Here is a 21224-nt window from a genome sequence, read left to right on the forward strand (position 1 = left end):
TGGTCCCGCAAGTGTTGGGGCAGGTGAACAACCCCTGTGTGCTCCGTCTTTGGGAAACCCAGGACGTCCGTGTGATCTTTAGAGAAAACCGTCGGTACCTGAGGGAAGATTAGATTTGGGGGATCCCGTGTGCCTGGAACTCTGCAGACGCAGTTTAGATTAGAAACGTCCAGAAACCACATGTGAACCCAGAGTCGTGCCGTGCGGATCTGTCGTTAGTGCTCTCTGATGGTAGGTGCAGACTGCTCGTGTGAGGAAGGATGTTCTCTTAGTTTTGGAAGCAGTTGCACTCAGATGTCGTGACTCAGTCCCAGACGTAGCCCCATCGTCCACACGCGTGTAAGGCGCCGGCGGGAAGCGTCGTCACACGAGTGATCTGTAAAATAATTAACGTTCAGTTCAAGCACAAACATCAGGCAGTCGCTGCACTAGCTAGAAGGTCCCAGAGCAGCGGTTGTCAGAGCGTTTGTGGAACTGGGGTTGGAACTGAGAGGGGATGGAACCCAATTCCCACGGCGAGGAGGGAAGACACCGTGGCAGGAAGTCTCCAGGGGCCAGGGAGGCCCCCTCGTCCACCCCGGGAGCATCCAGCAGGGACAGGGGAGAGGTCTGCTGCGTCCCCTCAGACCCTGGGGCCTGGGGAGTCCACGGAGGATGCTACATGTGACGTGGGCAGAGGGTCGGACAAGTCCTCCGGATGCCACACGCGGGGGGGGCGGGACCCAGGAAGACTCGGCTCGGCCGCGACAGCGGGGGTGGAGAGGGAGGGTGGCGCTCCTGCAGGACGTGGTGGCGTTTCTTGTACAGGGAGGTGACCGGGAGGCCCCGTGGCTGGACGAGCCACCAGAGCTGTGGGCGCCATGGCAGGAGCTGCTTCAGGAGCGCTCGCTGCACTTGCGGCGAGGCCCAGGCTCCTGGGTGGAACGTCCGACAGCAGAGGCGCTGGAACGACGGCCACGCTACCTCTGGGGGCTCCGCAGTTCCCTCTGAAGAGGGCCCGGCCGGCCAGGGAGCTGGGCCAGAGGCCGCCCGAGGGACAGGGCCGGAGCGGGACCAGGGGTCACGAGTGGAGGTGGCCCCTGAATGCCAAGAAGCCCTGCGGTTCGTGGAGGCGTGGTCTGAGCTCCCACGACCTGGAGCAGCGGGCCGGCCTCTGGATGATGCGCTGGGAAGGAGGGGAGGGGACAAGTGGATGCAGAGGAGGTGGCAGGTGGCACACGCCTGACTCGGTGATTTGGTTCCTGCTAGCGGCGTTTCTGCCTTTTCTGAGAGTGTCGCTGTACTTTCCACGTAACTCTTCTCAAGCCCGGTCCCTTTCACTTGAGTCTCACTCTCGTGCGCTTTTCCTTACATCACTCTTATTAGGAGTGCCTTTGAAATGATCTTGTCATAGACGCTGGAATCTGCGTGGAGTGGGTGGGAGGCCCGGCAGGGCCAGGTTAGAACATGCAGGTGAGGGGTGGCCTGCCAGCGTCTGGGGAGGTGCGGGGCGGCGTCACCTGTGACTCAGCTGGGCTCCCTTTAAGGGAGGACAGCCCTTGGGTCCTCAGGGTCCTTGTCGTACATGGAGGCGACCGCGCCTGCTTTGCTGGAGGGAGTAAACACGATGCACGCGACGGTCCCGTGCGCACGGAGGCTGAGCAGGTGGCAGGCACGTGGCTTTGTTCTCCGCGGTGGTATTTGGCGGTTGAATCTGTGCATACTGATAAGATTCCGCGGCATCAGCGAGGAAGGCCCAGCCCCTGGACCGGGGTGGGCAGTGGAACCGAACATAGAGCCTGTCGTGGGGAGCCTCACCGATCACCAAGAAGAGCGGCTGCCTTGCCAGGGGCATCCTGACGGCCAGGGGCCCCTGGAAACCACGCGTCTGACGGGAAGGGCCGAGCGCACGCAGCCGTGCCCGAGCCGCCCGCGCCGTTCCGGCTCCCTCGACGCCAGCTCCTGGGGGTTGTCCGGGAGATGACGGGCCAGGAGATGCGGAGCTGGGACAGTCCTGACGAAGGCGGCCTCCCTGCCCCCCTTCAGACGAATCAGTTGTTAAAAGAGGGATGTACTTTTCAAAGTCATGTGCAACACAGTATTTAAAAAGCTTTGAAAATTTTGACAACTCCTGTCTGGCAATCCCTTGCCAGTTATTTTTTTACTGAGTAGTTCTAAAGATTTCAATAAGTTTTTTAAACAGTTCCTTTCAAGAGAATTTTAAAAATACCCATCTCTTTCCTTTCTGCTTTTGGTTCCTGCGGCTCCCTTGGGAACAAAATACTGAAAACAGTTTCCATAACAATTTTTATTTTTCCCTTGCAAGAATATCTGCTTGTTATTGTTGGATATTGGGGTTGATTTGAATTTTTTGTAAGAGCCCTGCCGTGTGTGTGTTAGAAAAGCGAAGCCTGTGGATAGAATTCCTGGAATCTGGGAACAGAGACACAGTGACCCCGCAAAGCCACCCCCGCGGAGGTCGCGTGTGGAGGAGCAGCGCCTGGGGTGCGTGTAGCGTTCAGGGAAGGGGCCCGTGTGCTGAGTGGTTCTCACGCCTGTGAAACGCTCTCTTACAGGGTCTCGGGACCAGCGGTGACCTTCAGGGTGCGCGCCAACGTCCAGAACGTGACGGCGGCTGACGCTGCGAAGGCGGCAGGTGAGGCTGCTTCCGCGCAAGCGCACGCGCCCACCCGGGCAGGGGAGGGGGGCCAGCTGCTCGGAGGACAGCCATCTCCCCAGAACCCGGATGCTCATTGGGTGGGGCCCGGAGGGGAGTGGCTGGCTTCCGGGGTGGGGAATGGCGACCGCACTGCTCGCTCGGATAGAAGGCGGTGTAGGGGCGGGGCTCCGGCCTCTGCGGTGACCCCGTGTGGACAAAACGGTGCCCTTGTGCTTTGAGGCTTTCCGTCCCGTCCCAGCCCAGCAGCTCACATGGGCTTCACCGTGTCCACCTGGCGCACGAGAGCACGGGACGAAGGTCTGAGTGGCCCCGTGCTTGACCTCGGCGTCCCTCTTAGAGCCCAGCCCGTCACTCGCTCACGCATTTTGAGATCTTCTGGGGGGTCCCAGCGTGTGGTTGGTGTTTGCTACTGAATGAAAAACGCAAAGCGCAGAATGTGGGGTGTGTACGAAGCCTGCTTTCCCCTGCACCCCACGTTTGTTTTCAGCTACTGAAAGCTTGTGTAAAATGTACAGTCTTTCCGCCCAGTAAGAAAAATATAGGAAACATAACAGAACCTGAGCCTGATGGTTTCCAGTAATTCAGTGGGAAGGACTCTTGTGCTTTATGGTCGTTTGTAAGCGCCGTGGCTGAATGCATGGACCCAGACACAGCAGAAAATGACTCTTTGTTTCAGCCAGTCCTGTATGTGGCTAAATATATGAACTGTTTTTAATGAAACTTAGGTTTTCACCCCAGTGTACAGTGCAGCACGGTATTTTGGCTGATTTAGAGATCTGGACGTTTAGTTCTCGTCAACTGAGGTGTCACCTTATGGCATCTATTAAAGTTTCTTTATCCAGTGACGGTAAACAGGGCATAAAAATGTCTGTAACACCCTATTTGGTGGAACAAACTATAGGTCTTCTCTATTTTGGTTGCTGTTGGCTTTTCCTTGTAGGATATTTTGGTGCCCTTAGGAACTATGATTTGCTGAAAGGAATGATTTGGGCAACAGAATTTTTGGTTAAAGAAGAATTCCTTGCGGAGTTGTACTACTTCCCAGAAACCTGGCAGATCTAAGCCTGTGGAGAGCTGACGCGCACGCCCCCAGCCCACGTGCCTCCCAGGCTTCATTTCACTGTAAGGGGTGGAGCTCGGGGTCCAGCTGAGCGGAGCAGCCTAGTGGGTCCCGGAGAAAGGAAGTCAGCAGATTCCATTCTAAACACTCTGCGGGCTGAAAAGGAGCGGAATTCCGTGTTAATGGCTTCACTCTGTGTGACCACGGGCTCTCTTTCCTTGCACAGCACCCGTTTTATGGTCCTCGTCCCTCAGCATAAGAGATTATTGAATATATTTAAGACCAAATCAGTTATCAGTTTTTTACCCAGAAATGCATTAACAATTGTTCCATAATTGGCAATTCATCCCAGTACTGGGAAGTAATACTTTCAAAATTGGATTTGCTGGAACTTAAGGACGCTCTGAATGGAATAAAAGGGAATGAAGTCTTTTTATCTTTTAGAATTGTGACAATATATTCATGACAATGGCATTTCATTTATTTTATTGCTTTCTGTGGGAAATGAGGTTGATTATTTGAAGTCTGGTTCCTTGGTCATTTTAAATGTGTTCACGTCAGGTACCGAGGGGGAAATTGCACATGCAGTTTGAGTGTCGTATCAACAACCCTCTAAATACTCAAATTTCTGAATTACATTTTCGTGAACCAGCGTAGCTGTGCCAGCCAGGGTGTTTCTTGCCTGTGCAAAATGGATAACATACGTGCATAGTTTAAAAACTTCGTTCCTTTTGTATTTTAAATAATTTCATGATGTTATGGATGTACCTGACGCTATACAGGGAAAGGATTACGGAGAAGAGTCTGTGGCCGTAGGATCTGAGCGTTTGGCGGCAGAAATACCAAACTGTAGTGGCACCTCGACCCCGGCCACCTTGAGGGCGTGTTTGCTGCCACCAGGAGAAGCAGCCTCCTCCAACGCGGGGTCCACGTAGGGGTGGACGTGACTCTGTGTTATCAGGAAGAGTTTGAACTTAGAAGGCGGTTTTGTGGCTCCAGTTTTAGAAGATGACGTGGAATCTCACTGGCGTTGTTGCGGCAGTGTGGGCGGGGCCGGCGGGATGGGCCGCGTGCAGACCGCACAGCCTTCCGCCCGCGTGTCGGCGCCCCTGCAGATCCTGGGACTGTTTGCCCTTGGTTCTCGCCGTGGGGCTTCCTGGCGCTGCGCTGTGCGCCCCTCTTGTTACCAACGAAGGGAGACGTGACCCTGTGATGGAGTTCAAAGGGCATTTCCTTTGCCTATTCTGCACAGCGTGGTACAGAACTTAATGAAGAGTCGTGTAGCTGATGACACGTCTGTCCCCATCAGACATGGTCCGTGTTTGTCCTGAAAGGTGGATGCAGTGGGTTTCCTTATACGGGTGGTTCTTTCCTGGGCATTAATTAGTGTACTTGGGCGTGGACGTCAGGTGTGAGTGAACAGTGGTTCCCAGGAGACACTTCCTGCGTTCAGAGCACACAGAGAAAACTGGTGGTTACGTTCAGTCTTCATGGCCACGTCATCTAGTCAAATTGAGCAGGACGGAAAAATCCTCTTTTCACTCTTCATTTTCTCGGTCGCTTAAGTAGCGTATTTCTAACCCGTGTGTGCGTCTCCCTTCAGGGAGGATGTGCTTGATCGCCTTTAGAGGAAGCACACGCTTTGCTCCCCACGCCCCGCAGAGACGCCTGCCCCGTGGCCTCCGGGTCCGTGGCCTCCTGCGTGTGCTGCGCGGCCCCTCCTGCCCTGAGATCGGCCGTGTCTGCCACCCTCCCGGGGGCCTTCTCAGCCTCGGCTCCTCTTTGCTGGGGTGTCTGACTCATGCCTGTCCGGCAGGTGATGGGCCTGGCTCAGCGGTTTGTCTCCCTTGGATCTTAGCACCACCAGCTGCGTCCTGTCTAATCCAAGCTCTGGCCTCAGCACTCGGCTTCCATTCTTCCTCTGGGCTCATTTCAAGTAACACACGTGATTTTAAATCCCAGCATCTCCCGTTCCGAGAACGATGCGTTTAAACCCTGTCGGGTGCGGGCCCAGGGCTGGGAACCGGGACAGCGGGACGCCAAGACCCACCCCGGACCGTGAGCTCTGCCCAGCCTCCGGGTGAAGGGGGCAGGCATGTCCTTCTGCAGAGTGCGATGCCGTCGCTCCTGGGAGAACGGAGTGACCCCTGCTGTGATGCCCATGGAGCGCAGCCGTCGGGACGGCCGACCAGGCTTCTCCCTGACGGGAGCACCGCGCGAGGCCCAGGCCCCAGGGGCATCTGCAGAGCCCGGCCTTCGGAGGCGGGGACGCCTCGCCTGGGTGCTGGTCGGGGGGCTCAGAGGACCAGCGTGGGTGCCAGGTGGGCTGGAGGCGAGAAGGGGGCCGTACAAAGGCAGCCACGGGGCCGGGCGGGGCCGGCAGCTTGACTCTCACCCGACTCAACTCGGGGCGGGGCCTTTGGGTCCATGAGAAGGGCTCAGCGAGTTCATGGCGGCTTGTGGGGCCAGCGCTGCCTTCCTGACACCCAAGGGGCTTGGCCAGTGGCCCAGGTGCCCGCACCTGCACGAGGAATCCCGGAGCGCAGAGGCTGCTGGCCCGGGGGCGGAGGGGCTCCTCGCTGCAGCGCCAGCCGCGCACACAGGTTCCCCCGGCGGCGCGGCCTGCTTGCCGTGGGCACCCCCTCTGTTCTCGCCTGGGACGCAGCGCCTGGACCTGTGAGGGTGGGCAGGCAGCTGTGCGTGTAGGTGCCCGGAACCGGGTTTGCGCCCAGTGTGCTTTCACTGTGATTGAGAGACCGGAATAAATGCTAGAGGGACTGGTGGGCCCTGGAGCTGGAAAGAAGGCTGTGCTTTTTCAGCGAGACCGAGGAGGAAGCCTGGGAAATGCTCGCTCAGTGCAGCCGCTAGGCAACCGTGCTCTTCTGCCGGGGAGTGGGACTCCCGTCAAAAGCTGGTGGAAGCCGAGGCCTGCGGGACTCTCATCTCCTCCGAGGCGTAACGTGAGAGAATCGGAGGCGTTTTTAGGTAAAAGCGACGTCGGGGTTCCCCCTGATCCGTGCCTCGTGACACAGATGAGAAACACGGGCCGGAGCGGCGGTGACCTCGTGGTGGGACGCGGGGAGCCTGCGGGACTCTCATCTCCTCCGAGGCGTAACGTGAGAGAATCGGAGGCGTTTTTAGGTAAAAGCGACGTCGGGGTTCCCCCTGATCCGTGCCTCGTGACACAGATGAGAAACACGGGCCGGAGCGGCGGTGACCTCGTGGTGGGACGCGGGGAGCCTGCGGGACTCTCATCTCCTCCGAGGCGTAACGTGAGAGAATCGGAGGCGTTTTTAGGTAAAAGCGACGTCGGGGTTCCCCCTGATCCGTGCCTCGTGACACAGATGAGAAACACGGGCCGGAGCGGCGGTGACCTCGTGGTGGGACGCGGGGAGCCTGCGGGACTCTCATCTCCTCCGAGGCGTAACGTGAGAGAATCGGAGGCGTTTTTAGGTAAAAGCGACGTCGGGGTTCCCCCTGATCCGTGCCTTGTGGCACAGATGAGAAACACGGGCCGGAGCGGCGGTGACCTCGTGGTGGGACGCGGGGAGCCTGCGGGGCCCGCTGAGCTGCCCGTGGCAGCAGGCGGTGAGCGGCCTGGTCTCAGCTCTCCAGGCAGTTCTGGCGCGGTCGCCTCGCAGCCTCGGGCAGGTTCCAGGTCGAGGGCCCATGAAGCCTGGCTGAACCTCGGGGGGAGGTCACCGGTGACGGGCAGGGGGCCCTGCAGGGTCAGCTCACCTGCCCCTCCCAGTTCAGCAGGCGGGTTGGCGGACGCGGCGCCCGAGGATTGAAGCGGGAAGACGGGCAGCAGAGGGAACCGGCCGGGGGTCCGGGGACTCGGCAAGGGTCTCGGACTCCAACAGGGCGATTCCGGAAAAGAAACTGAATAATTTTCCAGCTCTGTCTGTCGTGTATCCTGTGTTGTTACCTGGAAGGGACGAGCTTGCTTTATTTCACTGAATGGATAGACTGTGTGTTTCCAAAGCAAAGCGCGCGACAGAGGCCCGTCCTCCCGCTGGCCGTCGGATGCACCCTCCATGTCTGCCGTCCAGGAACGAGGCTCATCTGGGCCGGGGGTCACCATGGCCGAGTGAACGTTCCCCCTCCCTGCAGAGGGAGTGTGGCCTGGAGCCCCTGCTTTAGCGGGTGCTTGTGCTTTTCCTGAGGATGAGAAAGGAGTCTAAAGACAGAGCCGCGGTCCTCATGCCTGTTCGGAAGGAAGCAGGGGTGGTGACGGCTTCATCCTGGATGGATTTGCGACCAGCTGCAGAACACACGTCGGGTGGAAAGATGCTACTGGAAAAAATGTATCTATTAACAGTCAAAACGCTTTGTCATTTGGGGGATATTTCAGTTTTTGGAGAGCTCAGCTCAAGAAGTTCCTGTGATAACGGTTGGGGCTGCTTCCTCTTCATACTTACGTGAAGGACAGAATCTGCTTCTGTTCAGATAGACTTGGAGACCTGTCTGCAGACGACTCTCTTGTCTCATCCTCGGTCCCAGAAAGGTATTTTCTGGCTTCTTTTGGGCACCCCCTCCCACTGCTACAGCCCCCAGCAGAGTGGACGGGAGGCTGAGACCAGGTGCTTTCAGGGCACGGGCCTCACTTTCCTCCTGGGATCTGGCTGGCTGCCCCGGAGTTGGATGCAGTCCAGAGCCGAGGGCTGTTCGTGGGCACCTGTCAATGTCAGAACCAAATGCCGACACGATGCGATCCTGCAAAGGCAGAGTCGGGGCCGAACCAGAGTCGGGATGGGAGTGGAGACCAGAGCTTGGGGGTCCTGGGGGGCCAGACCCACGCGGGTTCTGGAAGCTGTCAGCATTGGCCGGGGCTGGGCGTGCGAGGGTGGAAATGTGGACCCAGGCTGGCCTGCTTACTCCCTGGCCAAACACGAGTGCAGAACCGGGGAGTGGGAAGGGGCCGGCGTATCTTTGAGGTGTCCACGCCGAGGACTTCTGCGTTCTGTTGTCTCTGGGGTCGAGGCGTCTCATGGAGCTGCCTTTAGTCGAGGCCAGTTTCCCACTTACCAGTCGTTGGTTGGTACCAACGCAGGGCGGCCAAGTGCCAGGCCCCGTGCCGGCAGTGGGGATGCTGGGGTGACGGAACAGAGGCTGGGCTCTGGTGAAGGTGCGGCCCAGCGGGGGAGACGGAGGAGGAGGACGTACATATGCAGCGCGATGTAGTATGGTGCGGCATGGGGCATGTGACGTAGTCTCTAGTGTAGTCCAGCAAGATGCCAGGTAATGCAGTGCCTCATCGCGTGCACTGTCACGTGATATAATTTTGTCATTACGCAATTATTTGATATTACCTGACATTGTATAGTACGTGATATAGCATGACGTGGTGTGTGGTATGTTATAGCATAGCGTTATATGTAGCAGTACAATGTAACATGCTGTAAGACAGTACACCGTACGATAGTGTACTGTACCTTACATCACCTCAGGGAACATGGAGTGGTCTGAAGGGAAACCAGGCAGGGCGTGGGCGCTGGATGGGTCGGGACGAGAGCTGGTTTAGATGGTGGCCAGACAAGGCCCCGAGCGGCCGTGGAGACAGAAGCCGAGGCTGCCGGCAGCTAGGCCTCCGCGTACGAGCAGTGGGGTGTCTGCGTCTCTGGGTTGGGGCCCTGGATCTGGGAGTTGGCGACACGATGCCCAGCACATCCTTGGAGTCTGTTTGTGGTTGTCAAGGTGGGTTTTGTAGTCTCATGCTTATAAGCCCCGTTTCCTTCCTTCCTTCTCCTTCCCTCTTCCCTCTCTGTGCTGGTGCCCGGAGTCACAGAGAACCAGACAGAACAGGTCTTGTCCTCTCCAAGCCTGGTGTCTGCTGGAAAGAGAGACATTGTGGCCCAGACAGCCTGAGGAGGCAGGGAGGGCTTCCTGGAGGAGGCGTCTCCGGGAGCACTGGGGTTCACGAGGGGGAGTGATGGGCTCAGACCTGCAATTTTAATTGTGATACATGACACTTCTGAAAGCTCCCGGCTTCAGCTCGAGGGATGTATGGGGAGACGAGGTGCACTAGAGGTGTTTGTGTGGTCCAGAGGGACATGCGTCACAGATGGGGACATGGCGATGTCGTGGGTGAGGTCACAGGGCCCCTGGGGACACGTCTACTGGACCTGGTGTATGATGACGGTGCTGGGTGTGCGAGAAGCGTCCAGGCTGAGGGCACCAGGTTTTCTGGCTGGGTCACCCGGGCAGAGGGGCATTTGCCGGGTAGTGGGGGAGACAGGAAGTACTCAGGACAGGATGACGTGTTATGGGGACGCGGTAAGTGCGGTTTGGCCCATGTGCATCTGGGGCCCCGAGTCTCCAAGAGTGACACGTGCAGGTGCAGCTGGAGAGAAGCGGCCCCGGCGGCCCCGAGCTGACCCGAGCTGGGCAGGTGCCACCTGAGCAGCTGCTGTCTGCGGAGGGCAGACTTCTCGGTCACACGGGCCCCGCCCAGCCCTGTGACCTATGACCCAGCCCTCTGGGGCCCTCTGACCTCAGACAGGCTGCTCCACGCTAAGTCCCAGGTGGCTCGTGTGAAAATGACGCAGGAACCCTGATCCGCAGGACAGTCGAGTGCTGGGTAAGGGGGTGTTCAGGAGCGGGCCCGGCATGCGGGCACCCGGTGGGCAGTGTCCTGTGAGCTGCCCCTGGGAGTGGTTGCCAGGCTCCTTCTCTACACGTGGGCCTCCCCCTCCACTGCCGCAGCCCTCGGCCCCGCGGGGTCAGTGCTGATCTCAGTGGTCAGGGCGTAGCCGGCCGCCCTTGGAGGAGGTGGCCCGCCATGTGCAGGGCTCAGGTGGACGCTGTGTCCAGTGACGGGGCTCCGGCCCCCCGGCGACACGCAGAGGACACGCCTGCTGTCCCCTTGCCCTTCTGCTTAGTGAGTGTCCAAACCCCAGTCCTTCCAAGTCACGTAACTGTTCCCACAGTTGATCGTCGTGACGCTTCGTCGGCACGTGAATGCTGTTCCCTCCTCATCTCAGCACAGACCTGAGCGTCCTTGTGCCTAAGTGGAAGGTGGCTGGTTTTAAAAATAGGGCCGTGGCCGCAGCGCAAGACAGGCACCCGCGGGAGGAGACGCGGTGACAGCACGGGCGGGCCACCCGGCAGCATGCGGGGAGGGACGGTGTGACCCGTGGCCGGGGCATCCTCCCGCAGTTTCCAGCGGCCCCCCTGCCCCCGGCCGCACAGCTTGGCGAGCGCAGTGTGTCCGAGCCACCTCCCCGGGGCTCTCTGGCTGCACCAGTCCCCATGGCAACGGCGGAGGGCGCGGAACAGCGGAGCAGCCGTGAACGTGCTTCCCTGTTTCTGCGGGCCGGCTGCTCCAGGTGGGGTCTGAGTGGAGGCTCCCAGCCCAGCCCCTCCCTGGCCCCCATGATGCTGGGTCGGTAAGCCTGGAGCCCCGCGCAGACCTGGGGGCCTCCTTCCTCCTGGGTGGCCGTCGGACCAGCTCTACGGCCAAGCTCAGGTCTTTGACACTTGAGGTGTCCTGACGCTATCATTTCAGAGGCCCTGTGATGCCTAACTGTTTAACAAATTCTTCCCACGGGCCCTTCGGTGTCTGAGCCCCTCACCATTTCTCCTAGACGCACCTGCAGCATGTAGCCCCTCCGCACACCCGGCAGCCGTGGGCGGTCACCTGCGGGGCCCAGGGCAGGTCCCGCAGATGCTGGGATCAGGAGAGGCACCTCCCGCTGCGGGACAGAGGAGGGTCAGGAGCCACGAGCTCCCTGCAGTGGGGTGGGCCGGGGCCCTGGCTTTGTCTGTCGGCACTTGGGCAGGAAGCCCTTGGAAACTGGTGGGGACATTTGTCACAGGCAGGTCTTGCTGTCAACAGGTTGCTGAGGCCAGCGCTGCCTTCCTGGGCTTGTTTCCCACCCACTTGCCCATTTTCCTCCTGCACAGGGACACTGAGGCCCCAATGGCCCATTCTTAAAAATGAGCCCCTAATTACAGGGCACGCTGGTGTCTGACGTCCATGTAGTTTACAGGGCATGCCGCTACCTGAGGTCCATCTAATTTACAAGCGACGTTGGTACCCCAAGTCCGTCTAATTCACAGGGGATGTTGGTACCCTGAGTCCACCTGGCCCTGAGACACGAGTCTGAAAAGGCACCGTGTGCATCGGGGAGCTGCGGTAACTCCGCGGTGGCTGTGTTATGGGACAGCAGCCCTTGGGGTGCTGCTGAACGTGTGACATGCAAATCAGCCAGCGAACAAAAGGCTCCACGGGATGGCGTGTGAGCCCAGCTGGAGCAGCTCCCACGGCCCTCTCTGTGGGAAGAGGGGCATGCACCACACGGTGGGCACCGACTTCCAGGCGAGCTGGCTGCAGGATCGCCCGCAAGCTGAGAGCCAGTCGGCACGGGCTCCAGTCCCAGCCTGGCCCGGCGTCCCCTCTGCTCTTTCTTGGCAGCCAAAGTTGGGGACACAGACCCGCAAGAGTGGGGACCAGGGTTCAGAGCTGAGTCCCAGCCCCCGTCCTGCTGCTTCGTCCTGTGACGGCTCCTTTGTCGGTCTCCCGGCTCCTTCTCTGTGGGACGTGACTGGTACTTATGCCCCTGGGATCGCAGTGGGGTCAAGCAACAGAGGAGGAGTTCGGTGTGAGTGAAACTTTGCTTCTACAGGGTTGGCAGGCTGCTGTCACTGCCCGCCTTGGATTTCTGTCGGTTTTGCTTGCCCGGAGGGCGTGGTGTTCTCCGCGTGGCTGGAGCTGCATTGGTGCATCGTGGGGTTGGACGAAGGGGAACCGGCCGTGTGTGAGGGTTGTGGGAGGATCGCAGGCTGATGGGACCATGGCGTGGTCATTAAACGTGGACCCAGGTCTTCCTGGAGGGGGAGGGAGGTGTGTGGCCACCGTCTGCCCCTGGACTCCCTTCTGCTCGAGGACTGAGGCCCGCAACCTGAGGGCAAAGCCTCGGTGTGGATGGTCGCCCAGGGGAAGGCAGCTCAGGAAGGACGCCCGCGGGGTCGATGTCCTCGTGCTGATTAAGGTGGTTGTACAGTTCCTCCTTTTCCATTTAAAGGCGGTTTGCTCTCTGTCAACACCTTGTCTTATTACAATCGCAAAGCATGAAAAAGCAAATTCAAAATGAAAAGTCTTCAGCAAAAGCAATGATAGGATTCCCTCCCACAGGATAAAATGGTACAAATAAAGTCTTGCCAATGTCACAACCAAATCGACATCCCCAAACTGCCCCTCGAGGAGGTAACCCAAGCTGCCACTTGTTGGAGAAAACTTGGTCATGATGAGCGAATAGAGACGTCCCGGCTGGACGACGGCGAGCCGCGTCCTGTAGGTGGTCGCCCAGGGGCAGTGCTTTATTTAACCCTGTGACTTTAAAGAATGAGAACAGTGACACCGTCCGCGGGGCCTTCCTGCAGGGGTTGCTGGTTCACCTCTCTTGGCTGCAGAGCCTGGAGCAGGGATGCCCTGTGCTGGGCCCTGCGTGATCTTAGGGACCTTGGCGGAGACGAGCAAACCACGGGGCAGCGAGGGCACCACCCCTGGCGCTTCCCCGGCTTCCTCGTTTCCTCCTCCTACACGGTGAGGGAATGAAAGGAAAGGGCAGGCCGGGCCCGGAGCCCCTGCAAAGGGGCCGCCTGCTTGCCAGGCTCTGCCCGGGCTGCTGCCGGGACCCCGCAGGCCACTCCCCCTGCGGACACAGCCCAGCCCTTCACGTACCTCCACCGGCTCCTCCTCCAGCCCCTGTGCTGCCCTTCCTGCACCTCCCAGCCCTGCCTCTTCCCCGGACCCCCGACCCCGGACGCCGGATCCGCACCAGCTCAGCAGGAAGCCTCCCTGTCCGCCCGTCGCTGCCCACGCGCCCCCCAAGGCCTCCCCCTCCTCCCCCAGGGGCGGCCCTCGGCCAGGCTGGCTTCCTGCGGCTCCCGGGCAAACCACAGTTGGCGTCCAGCCAGGCTCCCGCGTCTGCGTCCGGCTGGCAGCTCTCACTTCCACGCAGGGGAGCGGTGTGGCGGGATGACCGTGTGGCCCCAAAGGCTGCACTCTTTACTCCGTGGCCCTTTGCAGAGTCCTAGGACGGTGGTTCTCAGCGTGTGGTTCCCCAGAGCGACCACGTCAGTATCGACCGAGAACTTGTTAAAAATGCAAATTCCTGGGCCCCCAGATGTCCTGAAGCCCATACTCTGGGGAGGGGGCACAATCCGTGCTGGAACCAGCCCCTCAGGAGCTGCTGTGATGCAGGCGCCTGAGAACCTCTGGCTGTTGTAGACAGACATCCCCAGACACCCCCCTGAATCCGCAGAGGTCTCCAGACCCGCCACCCGCTGGGGCTTTGCCCATGCGGGGGCGCAGACGGTGTCTGTGGTTGGCGGGAATGGTGATGTGGACGAAAGGAAAATGTGGGCACTTGAAATGTGCGTGCCCTGTTTCAAGAGCCGCCCTAAGTGGAGGAGTCCTGATTGAAAAGTGCATTTATGGCAGTTTCATTTATACGGAAGTAGAGACTTCATCCTAACGCTCCCTCCCCACCCTCCACCCATCTGGACACACCTCTGAATGTCCAGGACGTCCCGGCGCTTCTCCGTTGGCTTTGCCGCTGGTGGAGGAGATGGGAACAAGCCTGCTCTCTCCCCAGCTCTGAGGTTGTCATCTGTGGCGATGACTGCTCCCCTGTGACGCTTCCCAGGACGAGGGGAAAGGCCGGAGGGTCTGCTGGCTGCTTCCCGCTGGTCAGCCTTAGGGACCTGCTACGGGGTCCGGTTGCCAGCGTGACCCGGGCCCGCTCGGCTCCCGTCACCGGCTCTTTCTTGTGGCAGCCCGAAGTCCCAACAGGGCAGGCGCCTCCAGAAGGCGGCCCATTGGGTGAGAGCTGGGACCACTCAGAGTCCTAGAAGTAACCTTAACCTTAACATCTTCCTGTGGAAAACCATTTTTTGTGTTTCACAACGTTTTGGAACGTCTCCACCGCATTTTGTAAACGCCTCACGTGTCCACCTGAAAGGGAGACATTCGAAGATGCCTGCAGAAGAAAGCACAGCCCTAGGTGCCTGAGCCCAGCCCCCTTGGGACGCACACCTAGTTAAGGCTCTTTCCCACCTGGAGCCAGAAAGGCGGACCCCTCGGGAAGGAGGGAGGAAACACCTGGCTCAGAACTCAGCGACCTGGGTCGCGCTGGAACCTGAGGGTGGAGCGTACTCTCATACGAGTCCTCCTTATTCCTGACTTTAAAGAAACATTTTCAAGAACCAAATGATCACGTAACTTTCTTCTTCTAAAATAATACAGAGAGACACGACATTCTCATGCTCTGGGGTAATTTCCATTCTGAATATGAAATGTCTCATCATTTAAGAAAAGTCAGATTTCGTTTATCTGTAATTAAATCCAGAATGTGTTATTATTTGAAGGCCCTCGTGGATTTTCAGCTTTGTTGTTCTAAAAATGAATTGGGTGAGGGACTGACTCCCCTGGCGGTCCAGTGGTTAGGACTCCACGCTTCCACCACAGGGGGCGCGGGTTCCATCCCTGGTCGGGGACCTAGATCCCGCATGCCCCGCAGCGCGGCCAAAAATAAAAAAATGAACGAGTGAAACGGTTCCCAGCACCAGTTTAGTGAATGGTTCCACTTGCTGTACTGTCCACCCATCGTGGAAACAAGAGTCCTGAAGCGTCCATGGACTTGACCTGCAGCTGTGCTGTTGCCGTGACCCCGTCCACCCCGCGCACAGCACCACTGGTGGACACCATCCTCATAAGGCACAGCTGGCGGCCTCTGTGCCTCGCAGACACTTACCTGAGACTTACCTTCACGTGGCCAGAGCACCGCTGGAGAACAGCTGGTACTGGAGGCCTGAGTGCCGAGGGTGGTTCACCAGCCGCTCCTGGAGGTTCCCAAAGACGTGTCCACGCCGGCCTCTTGAGCACCTTTCCTGGACCGACCACTGGAAGGAGCCCTCGTGGGGACAGCACACCTGCGGCCGGTTAGGGAGCTTCTCTGCGGCTCTCCGCCAGGAAGCTCCACGATACACCTCGGAGCTCGCGGCCAGGGTAAAGGCTGTGTTCCGGGGAGCTCTCAGGATTCCTACCAGGAGGCGCTGAGAGTTGCTGAACCCATTGTTTCTCTTCGCCCCGACCGCCCGGAGCCTCACGCTTGGACTCCGTGCCCACGCGTTTACCATTTCCCACCCAGGAGCATGTCGTATACTGTTTCCTGTCACGTGTCATGTCTGCTGTATCCTGTCTTGCTGTGTCCCATCCTGTATTGCTGTTTCACACCGTGTCCGACTGTGTCGTGTCACTGCCCTGAGCTCCTCGGGAACTGCTTTCCATCCCCTCGGAAGCAGGCGGAGCCTCGGCCATCACTGCCGTTAGCTGCTCGTGCCCCACGTGGACCGTCTGTCCCGACTTTCTAGGGGACACCAGGCAACCTGCAGTTCTGTGGACGGTCACGTGTACAGGGTCATGAGGACCCCATCCAGTCGCGCTTGGAGGACAGTGCGATGGACTGGCAGTCAGTCCCGCTCACGGGAGGAGACCTTCCACCTCCCTGCCTACAACCAGCGGGTGTCCCCAGCAGATGGCCTTCAAGAAGCCACTGCAGTGGGTGGGATCAAGGTTATGTGGAGGAAGACGGTGTCAATGAGAAAAGGGTTGTTCTGAGAAAGATGGAGCCATTGGCATCCTTCAGATACAGTGAGTAGGCAGCTCTGTGTAGATGGCTCTCTGTGTAGACAGCTCTCTGTGTAGGCATATCTGTGTGGACGGCTCTCTGTGTGGATGACTGTCTGTGTGGACGGCTGTCTGTGTGGATGGCTCTCTGTGTAGACAGCTCTGTGTAGACGGCTCTCTGTGTAGACAGCTCTGTGTAGACAGCTCTGTGTGGATGGCTCTCTGTGTAGACGGCTCTGTGTGGACGGCTCTCTGTGTAGACAGCTCTGTGTAGACAGCTCTGTGTGGATGGCTCTCTGTGTAGACGGCTCTGTGTGGACGGCTCTCTGTGTAGACAGCTCTCTCTGTAGACGGCTGTCTGTGTAGACGGCTCTCTGTGTGGACGGCTCTCTGTGTAGACAGCTGTCTCTGTAGACGGCTGTCTGTGTAGACGGCTCTCTGTGTAGGCAGCTCTGTGTGGACGGCTCTCTGTGTAGACGGCTGTCTGTGTAGACGGCTCTCTGGGTGGACGGCTCTCTGTGTAGACAGCTCTCTGTGTAGACAGCTCTCTGGGTGGACGGCTCTCTGTGTAGACGGCTCTCTCTGTAGACGGCTGTCTGTGTAGATGGCTCTCTGTGTAGGCAGCTCTGTGTAGACGGCTCTCTCTGTAGACGACTGTCTGTGTAGACGGCTCTCTCTGTAGACGACTGTCTGTGTGGACGGCTCTCTGTGTAGACAGCTGTGTAGACAGCTCTCTGTGTAGACGGCTCTCTGTGTAGACGGCTCTCTGTGTAGATGGCTGTCTGTGTAGACGGCTCTCTGTGTAGACAGCTCTGTGTGGACGGCTCTCTGTGTAGACGGCTCTCTGTGTAGGCAGCTCCGTGTGGACGGCTCTCTGTGTAGATGGCTCTCTGTGTAGGCAGCTCCGTGTGGACGGCTCTCTGTGTGGACGGCTAAGCAGTGATTCTGAGCGGAAGCAAACGAGGCCCCGGCACAGGGCCGCCCACGGCAGCACAGTCAGTGCTGGGCCTCCTATCGCCGGGCCCCTTAGGTGCCCGCACAGACCACACGCAGGTGAGGGCGTGGCGCAGGCATCCATGTTATTTCCCTCTCACACCTGGACCGGATGCTGTGGCCTCAGGGCCGGGAAGCGGGCCTGGCCGAGCATCGCACAGAGTGACGCCAGACTCCGCAGATCAGAGGTAGTGGCGGACGTACGCCTTGCTTCATGGACTTCCAAACGCTTGTCGTAAAAGAGGAGGCTCGTCTCAAATCACACTTCCCCAAAGTTGTGCGATTCTGGCTGGAGAAATGGGTGTGGTGGGATCGGGGCCTTGAGCGAGGCCCCTGCAGGTTGGACTAGAGCAGGGGCGTCTCCGGCTCGTTCTGGAATTGCCAGCGGAGGAGCCAAGGGGGTGAGGGGATGGAAAAGGGAAAGAGGAAACGTGGGTCCCGGTCGCGGACGGAGGGGCGGCGCATGCGGGCATCGCCCCCGGACCCCAGTCCCACCTTCGGTCGGAGGAGCTCTGAGGGCTGCCGAGCAGAGCCTGCAGCCCTGGCACCTGACCAACGGCCCCGTCTCACCTGGCTTTATAGACATCAGGCAGTTCCCACCTTCCCTGGTGAGACCATTGACTTGTGAACCATTGGGAGACGATTCGAAGGGTGTTGATGAGGTGACACCTGTCAGCCAACCTGTCGGGTTGACCATAGTCACTGGAAAAGGGTTCTTCGAATCAGAAATAAAGTGGGCCTTGGGGGCTTTAAGTGCCTGACCCAGCCTGGGGCACAGGACAGGAATTTGTGCTGAAAACAAATCCCAGAGAGACTTCTGTGAAGTGGTTTTCCCCACACTTTCCCAGGACTGACGGGGGCTGTGACAGCAGCGCGGCCCCCTGGGCGCTGCCCGCAAGGCCAGCCCGCCCCGTCCTTGAGCGTCTGTCTGTAGGAGACGCACATCTCACCGCCGAGGGGCTGTGATTTACGGAGCATCTGTGAGGAGACCTACCGAGTCCGCAGGAGGAGGGCCTCCCTTTGCCTCGAGATGAGTGGGGTGTGAAGGTGCTGACAGAGCCAGTGAAGGAGGGTGGCCATTCCAGGCAGAGAGCGGGCGGGAGAGGGCGGGAGAGGGCGGGAGAGGGCGGGAGAGGGCAGGACCCCGTGCAGAGATGTGCCCTGGGCCACAGGGGCCTGAGGAGGCCGGGGGGCTGGATCGAGGCTGCAAGGACGGCAGGGCTGGGCGGAGCCGGTTAGAAGCACCCCTCTGGCGGCCGACCACCACGGGGGCTGCCGGGCAGGCAGAGGCGTGGAAACCAGGGCCCCTCCTGGACTCGTCGGCCCTCGGGGCACGGACGCAGGCAGCAGGTGACTCCAGTGGGATTTGATGGACCGGACGGAGGGACGGAACCGTCAGGGGTGAACGGCTCGCGGGACCCCGGCTCTGTCACCTGGCCGCGTCCAGGTGGAGGTGTGCGTCGGGGGTGCAGAGTCCGTCCCCACTGCCCCCCGTGGGGCCTCCTGTGGCCACTGGATGCTGGAGAGCTGCGCTGCCGGCAGGCCTCTCCCACCAGCCACGGGAAGGTGTTCGGAAATGCTTGCAGGATAAATACTGCGTGTCGGAGAGTAATTTAATGTTTGTAAGACCCCGGACTCGGGCAGCTTCGCGGACGTGAGCCCCGCACGGTCCCCATGGGAAGGTCCGCTTTTCCCCCGACCTGCCCTTCTTTCTGTGGCCGCCCTGGCATGGGGCGCACGCCCCTCCGGAGGGGCCTCTTCCCGATGTTCCTGTGCGTGAGGCCGCCCACCCCCATCCCCGCTGGGGCGCCGGCCTTCCTCTTGGTTCTCAGGGCTGGAGCTCGGCCGAGTCGGCGCCGTGTGGGCCAGGCCCTGGGGAGCAGTGGTTCCTCCCCACCAGGGCACCTCCGCCTCCAGGGACCCCAGATCTGAGCCCCCTTTCATCCAGTGTCTCTGGAAAGGCGCCTCCTCCCCACAGGACCCCACTCTCTCTCTGGAGTTTCCTTAAATCTTCCACAGTTGGTTTAAACACTATGTAAATGAAGAGAAACTTTCTTACATGCAGCCTCCAGAACACGCCTGTTACGTTTAAATGTTTTTCTTTTACCACACTAAACAAATTTAATCCCTTTAACAGTTTGTAATAAAACACAACAAATGGGAAAGTTTGTTTCCCATTTGGTCGCGATCTTCCTTGTTCTTTGGAGTGCCGCTCATTGGGTGTAAGATGCTGCAGTGGGTCCTGAATGTGTTTTCTTTTTCTCTTTTTCGAATAACCTGTTTTCTTCTATTCCACACTAAGTGGTGGCCTTCCCCCAGAAGCCACCCCGGTGTCACAGGCCTAATGAGGAGATGCAGAGCCCCCGCCCCGCTTTTCCTGCTCCTCTGGGAAGCCGCCGACGTCGCTGCAGCGGCGGCTCTGACCCCGCGGGCGCTCCTCCGTCGGGTCCTGCGGCGCGTCTGCCCCGTCGTGAGCTTTTCCACGGTCTGAGCTCCTCTGACGCCCACTCTCTGCTCCCTGAGATTCTGTCCCAGGTAGACCTTCTGGGTGAGGTTATGGGAACCGCCTCTACTGACGTGATCCGAGGTTGAAAGGACAGCACCCGCAGACGACGTGGTGGTGAAAAAGCAGAACTTCTGTGTTGCCGTATGGCCGCGGTCAGGGTTCCGAGGAAGGCGCCGTTCGGCAGAGCCCCTGCCGCGAGGCTGAGCGGGGCAGGAGCCGGGCGGGCGCTCACAGCCCCACGCCCTCCGTCCCCGGCCGGCAGCAGCCTGGGGACCCGGGCCTCGGAGGGAACAGCTGGGCCGCCAGCCAGCCTCCCTGGCCGAGATCAGCCTCCCTGGCCGAGATCGGGGCCGCCAGGGCCCCCGCGTGTGGCAGGGAGGCGAGGACCAGATCGAGTGCTCCCCTGGGTCCCGATGTTTCTGGTGGGGAACGGCTGAACCATTTCATTATTTTAAGAATTTCCCTCAGTCACCCACAGACTCCATAGTCATTGCTTTTGGAGGAATCCAGGGAGGGCCCTCAGTCCTTCCTTAACTTTCAAAGCCCAATTTCCAGACAGTTTTTGCTCCCTTCTGAAGAGAAAGTCAGAAGCCAAGGAACGGGTGACGGGGCCGTCAGGGGAGGTCACTTATCAGAAGAAGATGCTGCACGTAATAAACGTGAGCACGTGCTCGACAAAAAGTCTCCTCGTAGGAGTCGCTCCGTGTTAATTTAATCCTGCTGTTGAAGAGAATGCCATCTGTTTGAACAGCCTCTCGACTTCGCTGCCCAGGACCCTCTCTGCATCAGGGGCCGAGTGTCCATCACCCGATGAGCTCATCCGAGGTGACAGCCTCCGATGCAGACGGGGACCCTCCTGTCAAGGGCTCCTCGTCAGAGACAGAGCCCCACGTGTGTACTCACCCCCTCCCCTCGTGCGTGCGTGACGAGCTGGTAGCTGTCCTCCCACGGTGCCAGGTCCTCATCGCAGATTGAGACTCAGCCTTTGTGCTTCGAGCTGCCGGTGCCTGCAAAGCTGTTTACAGGCCTGGCAGCGTTGTCTGTGTACGTTCAGTGTGTGTTTTGACATGTAAATTTACATGAGGCATATTTAATCAGCCACAGTGATATGCTAATTGGATTCATCTGTGAACTGAATAAGAAACACATTTGAAGAAAAATGAAGTGAACTTATTACCAGCTGAGACACTTTGTAATCAGTGCTGTGTGTCATCAAAATGCGGAAAGGTCAAGTGCCAGGTATTTGTGGGGACTGGGCTGTCCCAGTTCAGGTCAGCTGTTTTCCTCCTCCCGTAAAACGCAGCGTGACTTGCCAACACTCAGCAGGGCCGTGTCACTGTCCTGGGTGCTGATTTGCAGGAGCCCTGGGGGC

The 21224-nt window shown here is 59.1% G+C and overlaps 1 protein-coding gene across 1 annotated transcript in view; it reads left to right on the forward strand.

Annotated features, from left to right (window-relative positions):
- PTPRN2 (protein tyrosine phosphatase receptor type N2) overlaps positions 1 to 21224 on the forward strand; it is a 710720-nt gene that overhangs the window by 298386 nt on the left and 391110 nt on the right. Inside the window, exon 11 of the mRNA XM_057550450.1 lies at positions 2556 to 2635. Within this exon, the coding sequence (XP_057406433.1) occupies positions 2556 to 2635 (80 nt within the window). The remainder of the gene's footprint in view (positions 1 to 2555; positions 2636 to 21224) is intronic.

This window comes from Balaenoptera acutorostrata, chromosome 7 (assembly GCF_949987535.1).
Source record: "Balaenoptera acutorostrata chromosome 7, mBalAcu1.1, whole genome shotgun sequence".
NCBI classification, from domain to species: Eukaryota; Metazoa; Chordata; class Mammalia; order Artiodactyla; family Balaenopteridae; genus Balaenoptera; species Balaenoptera acutorostrata.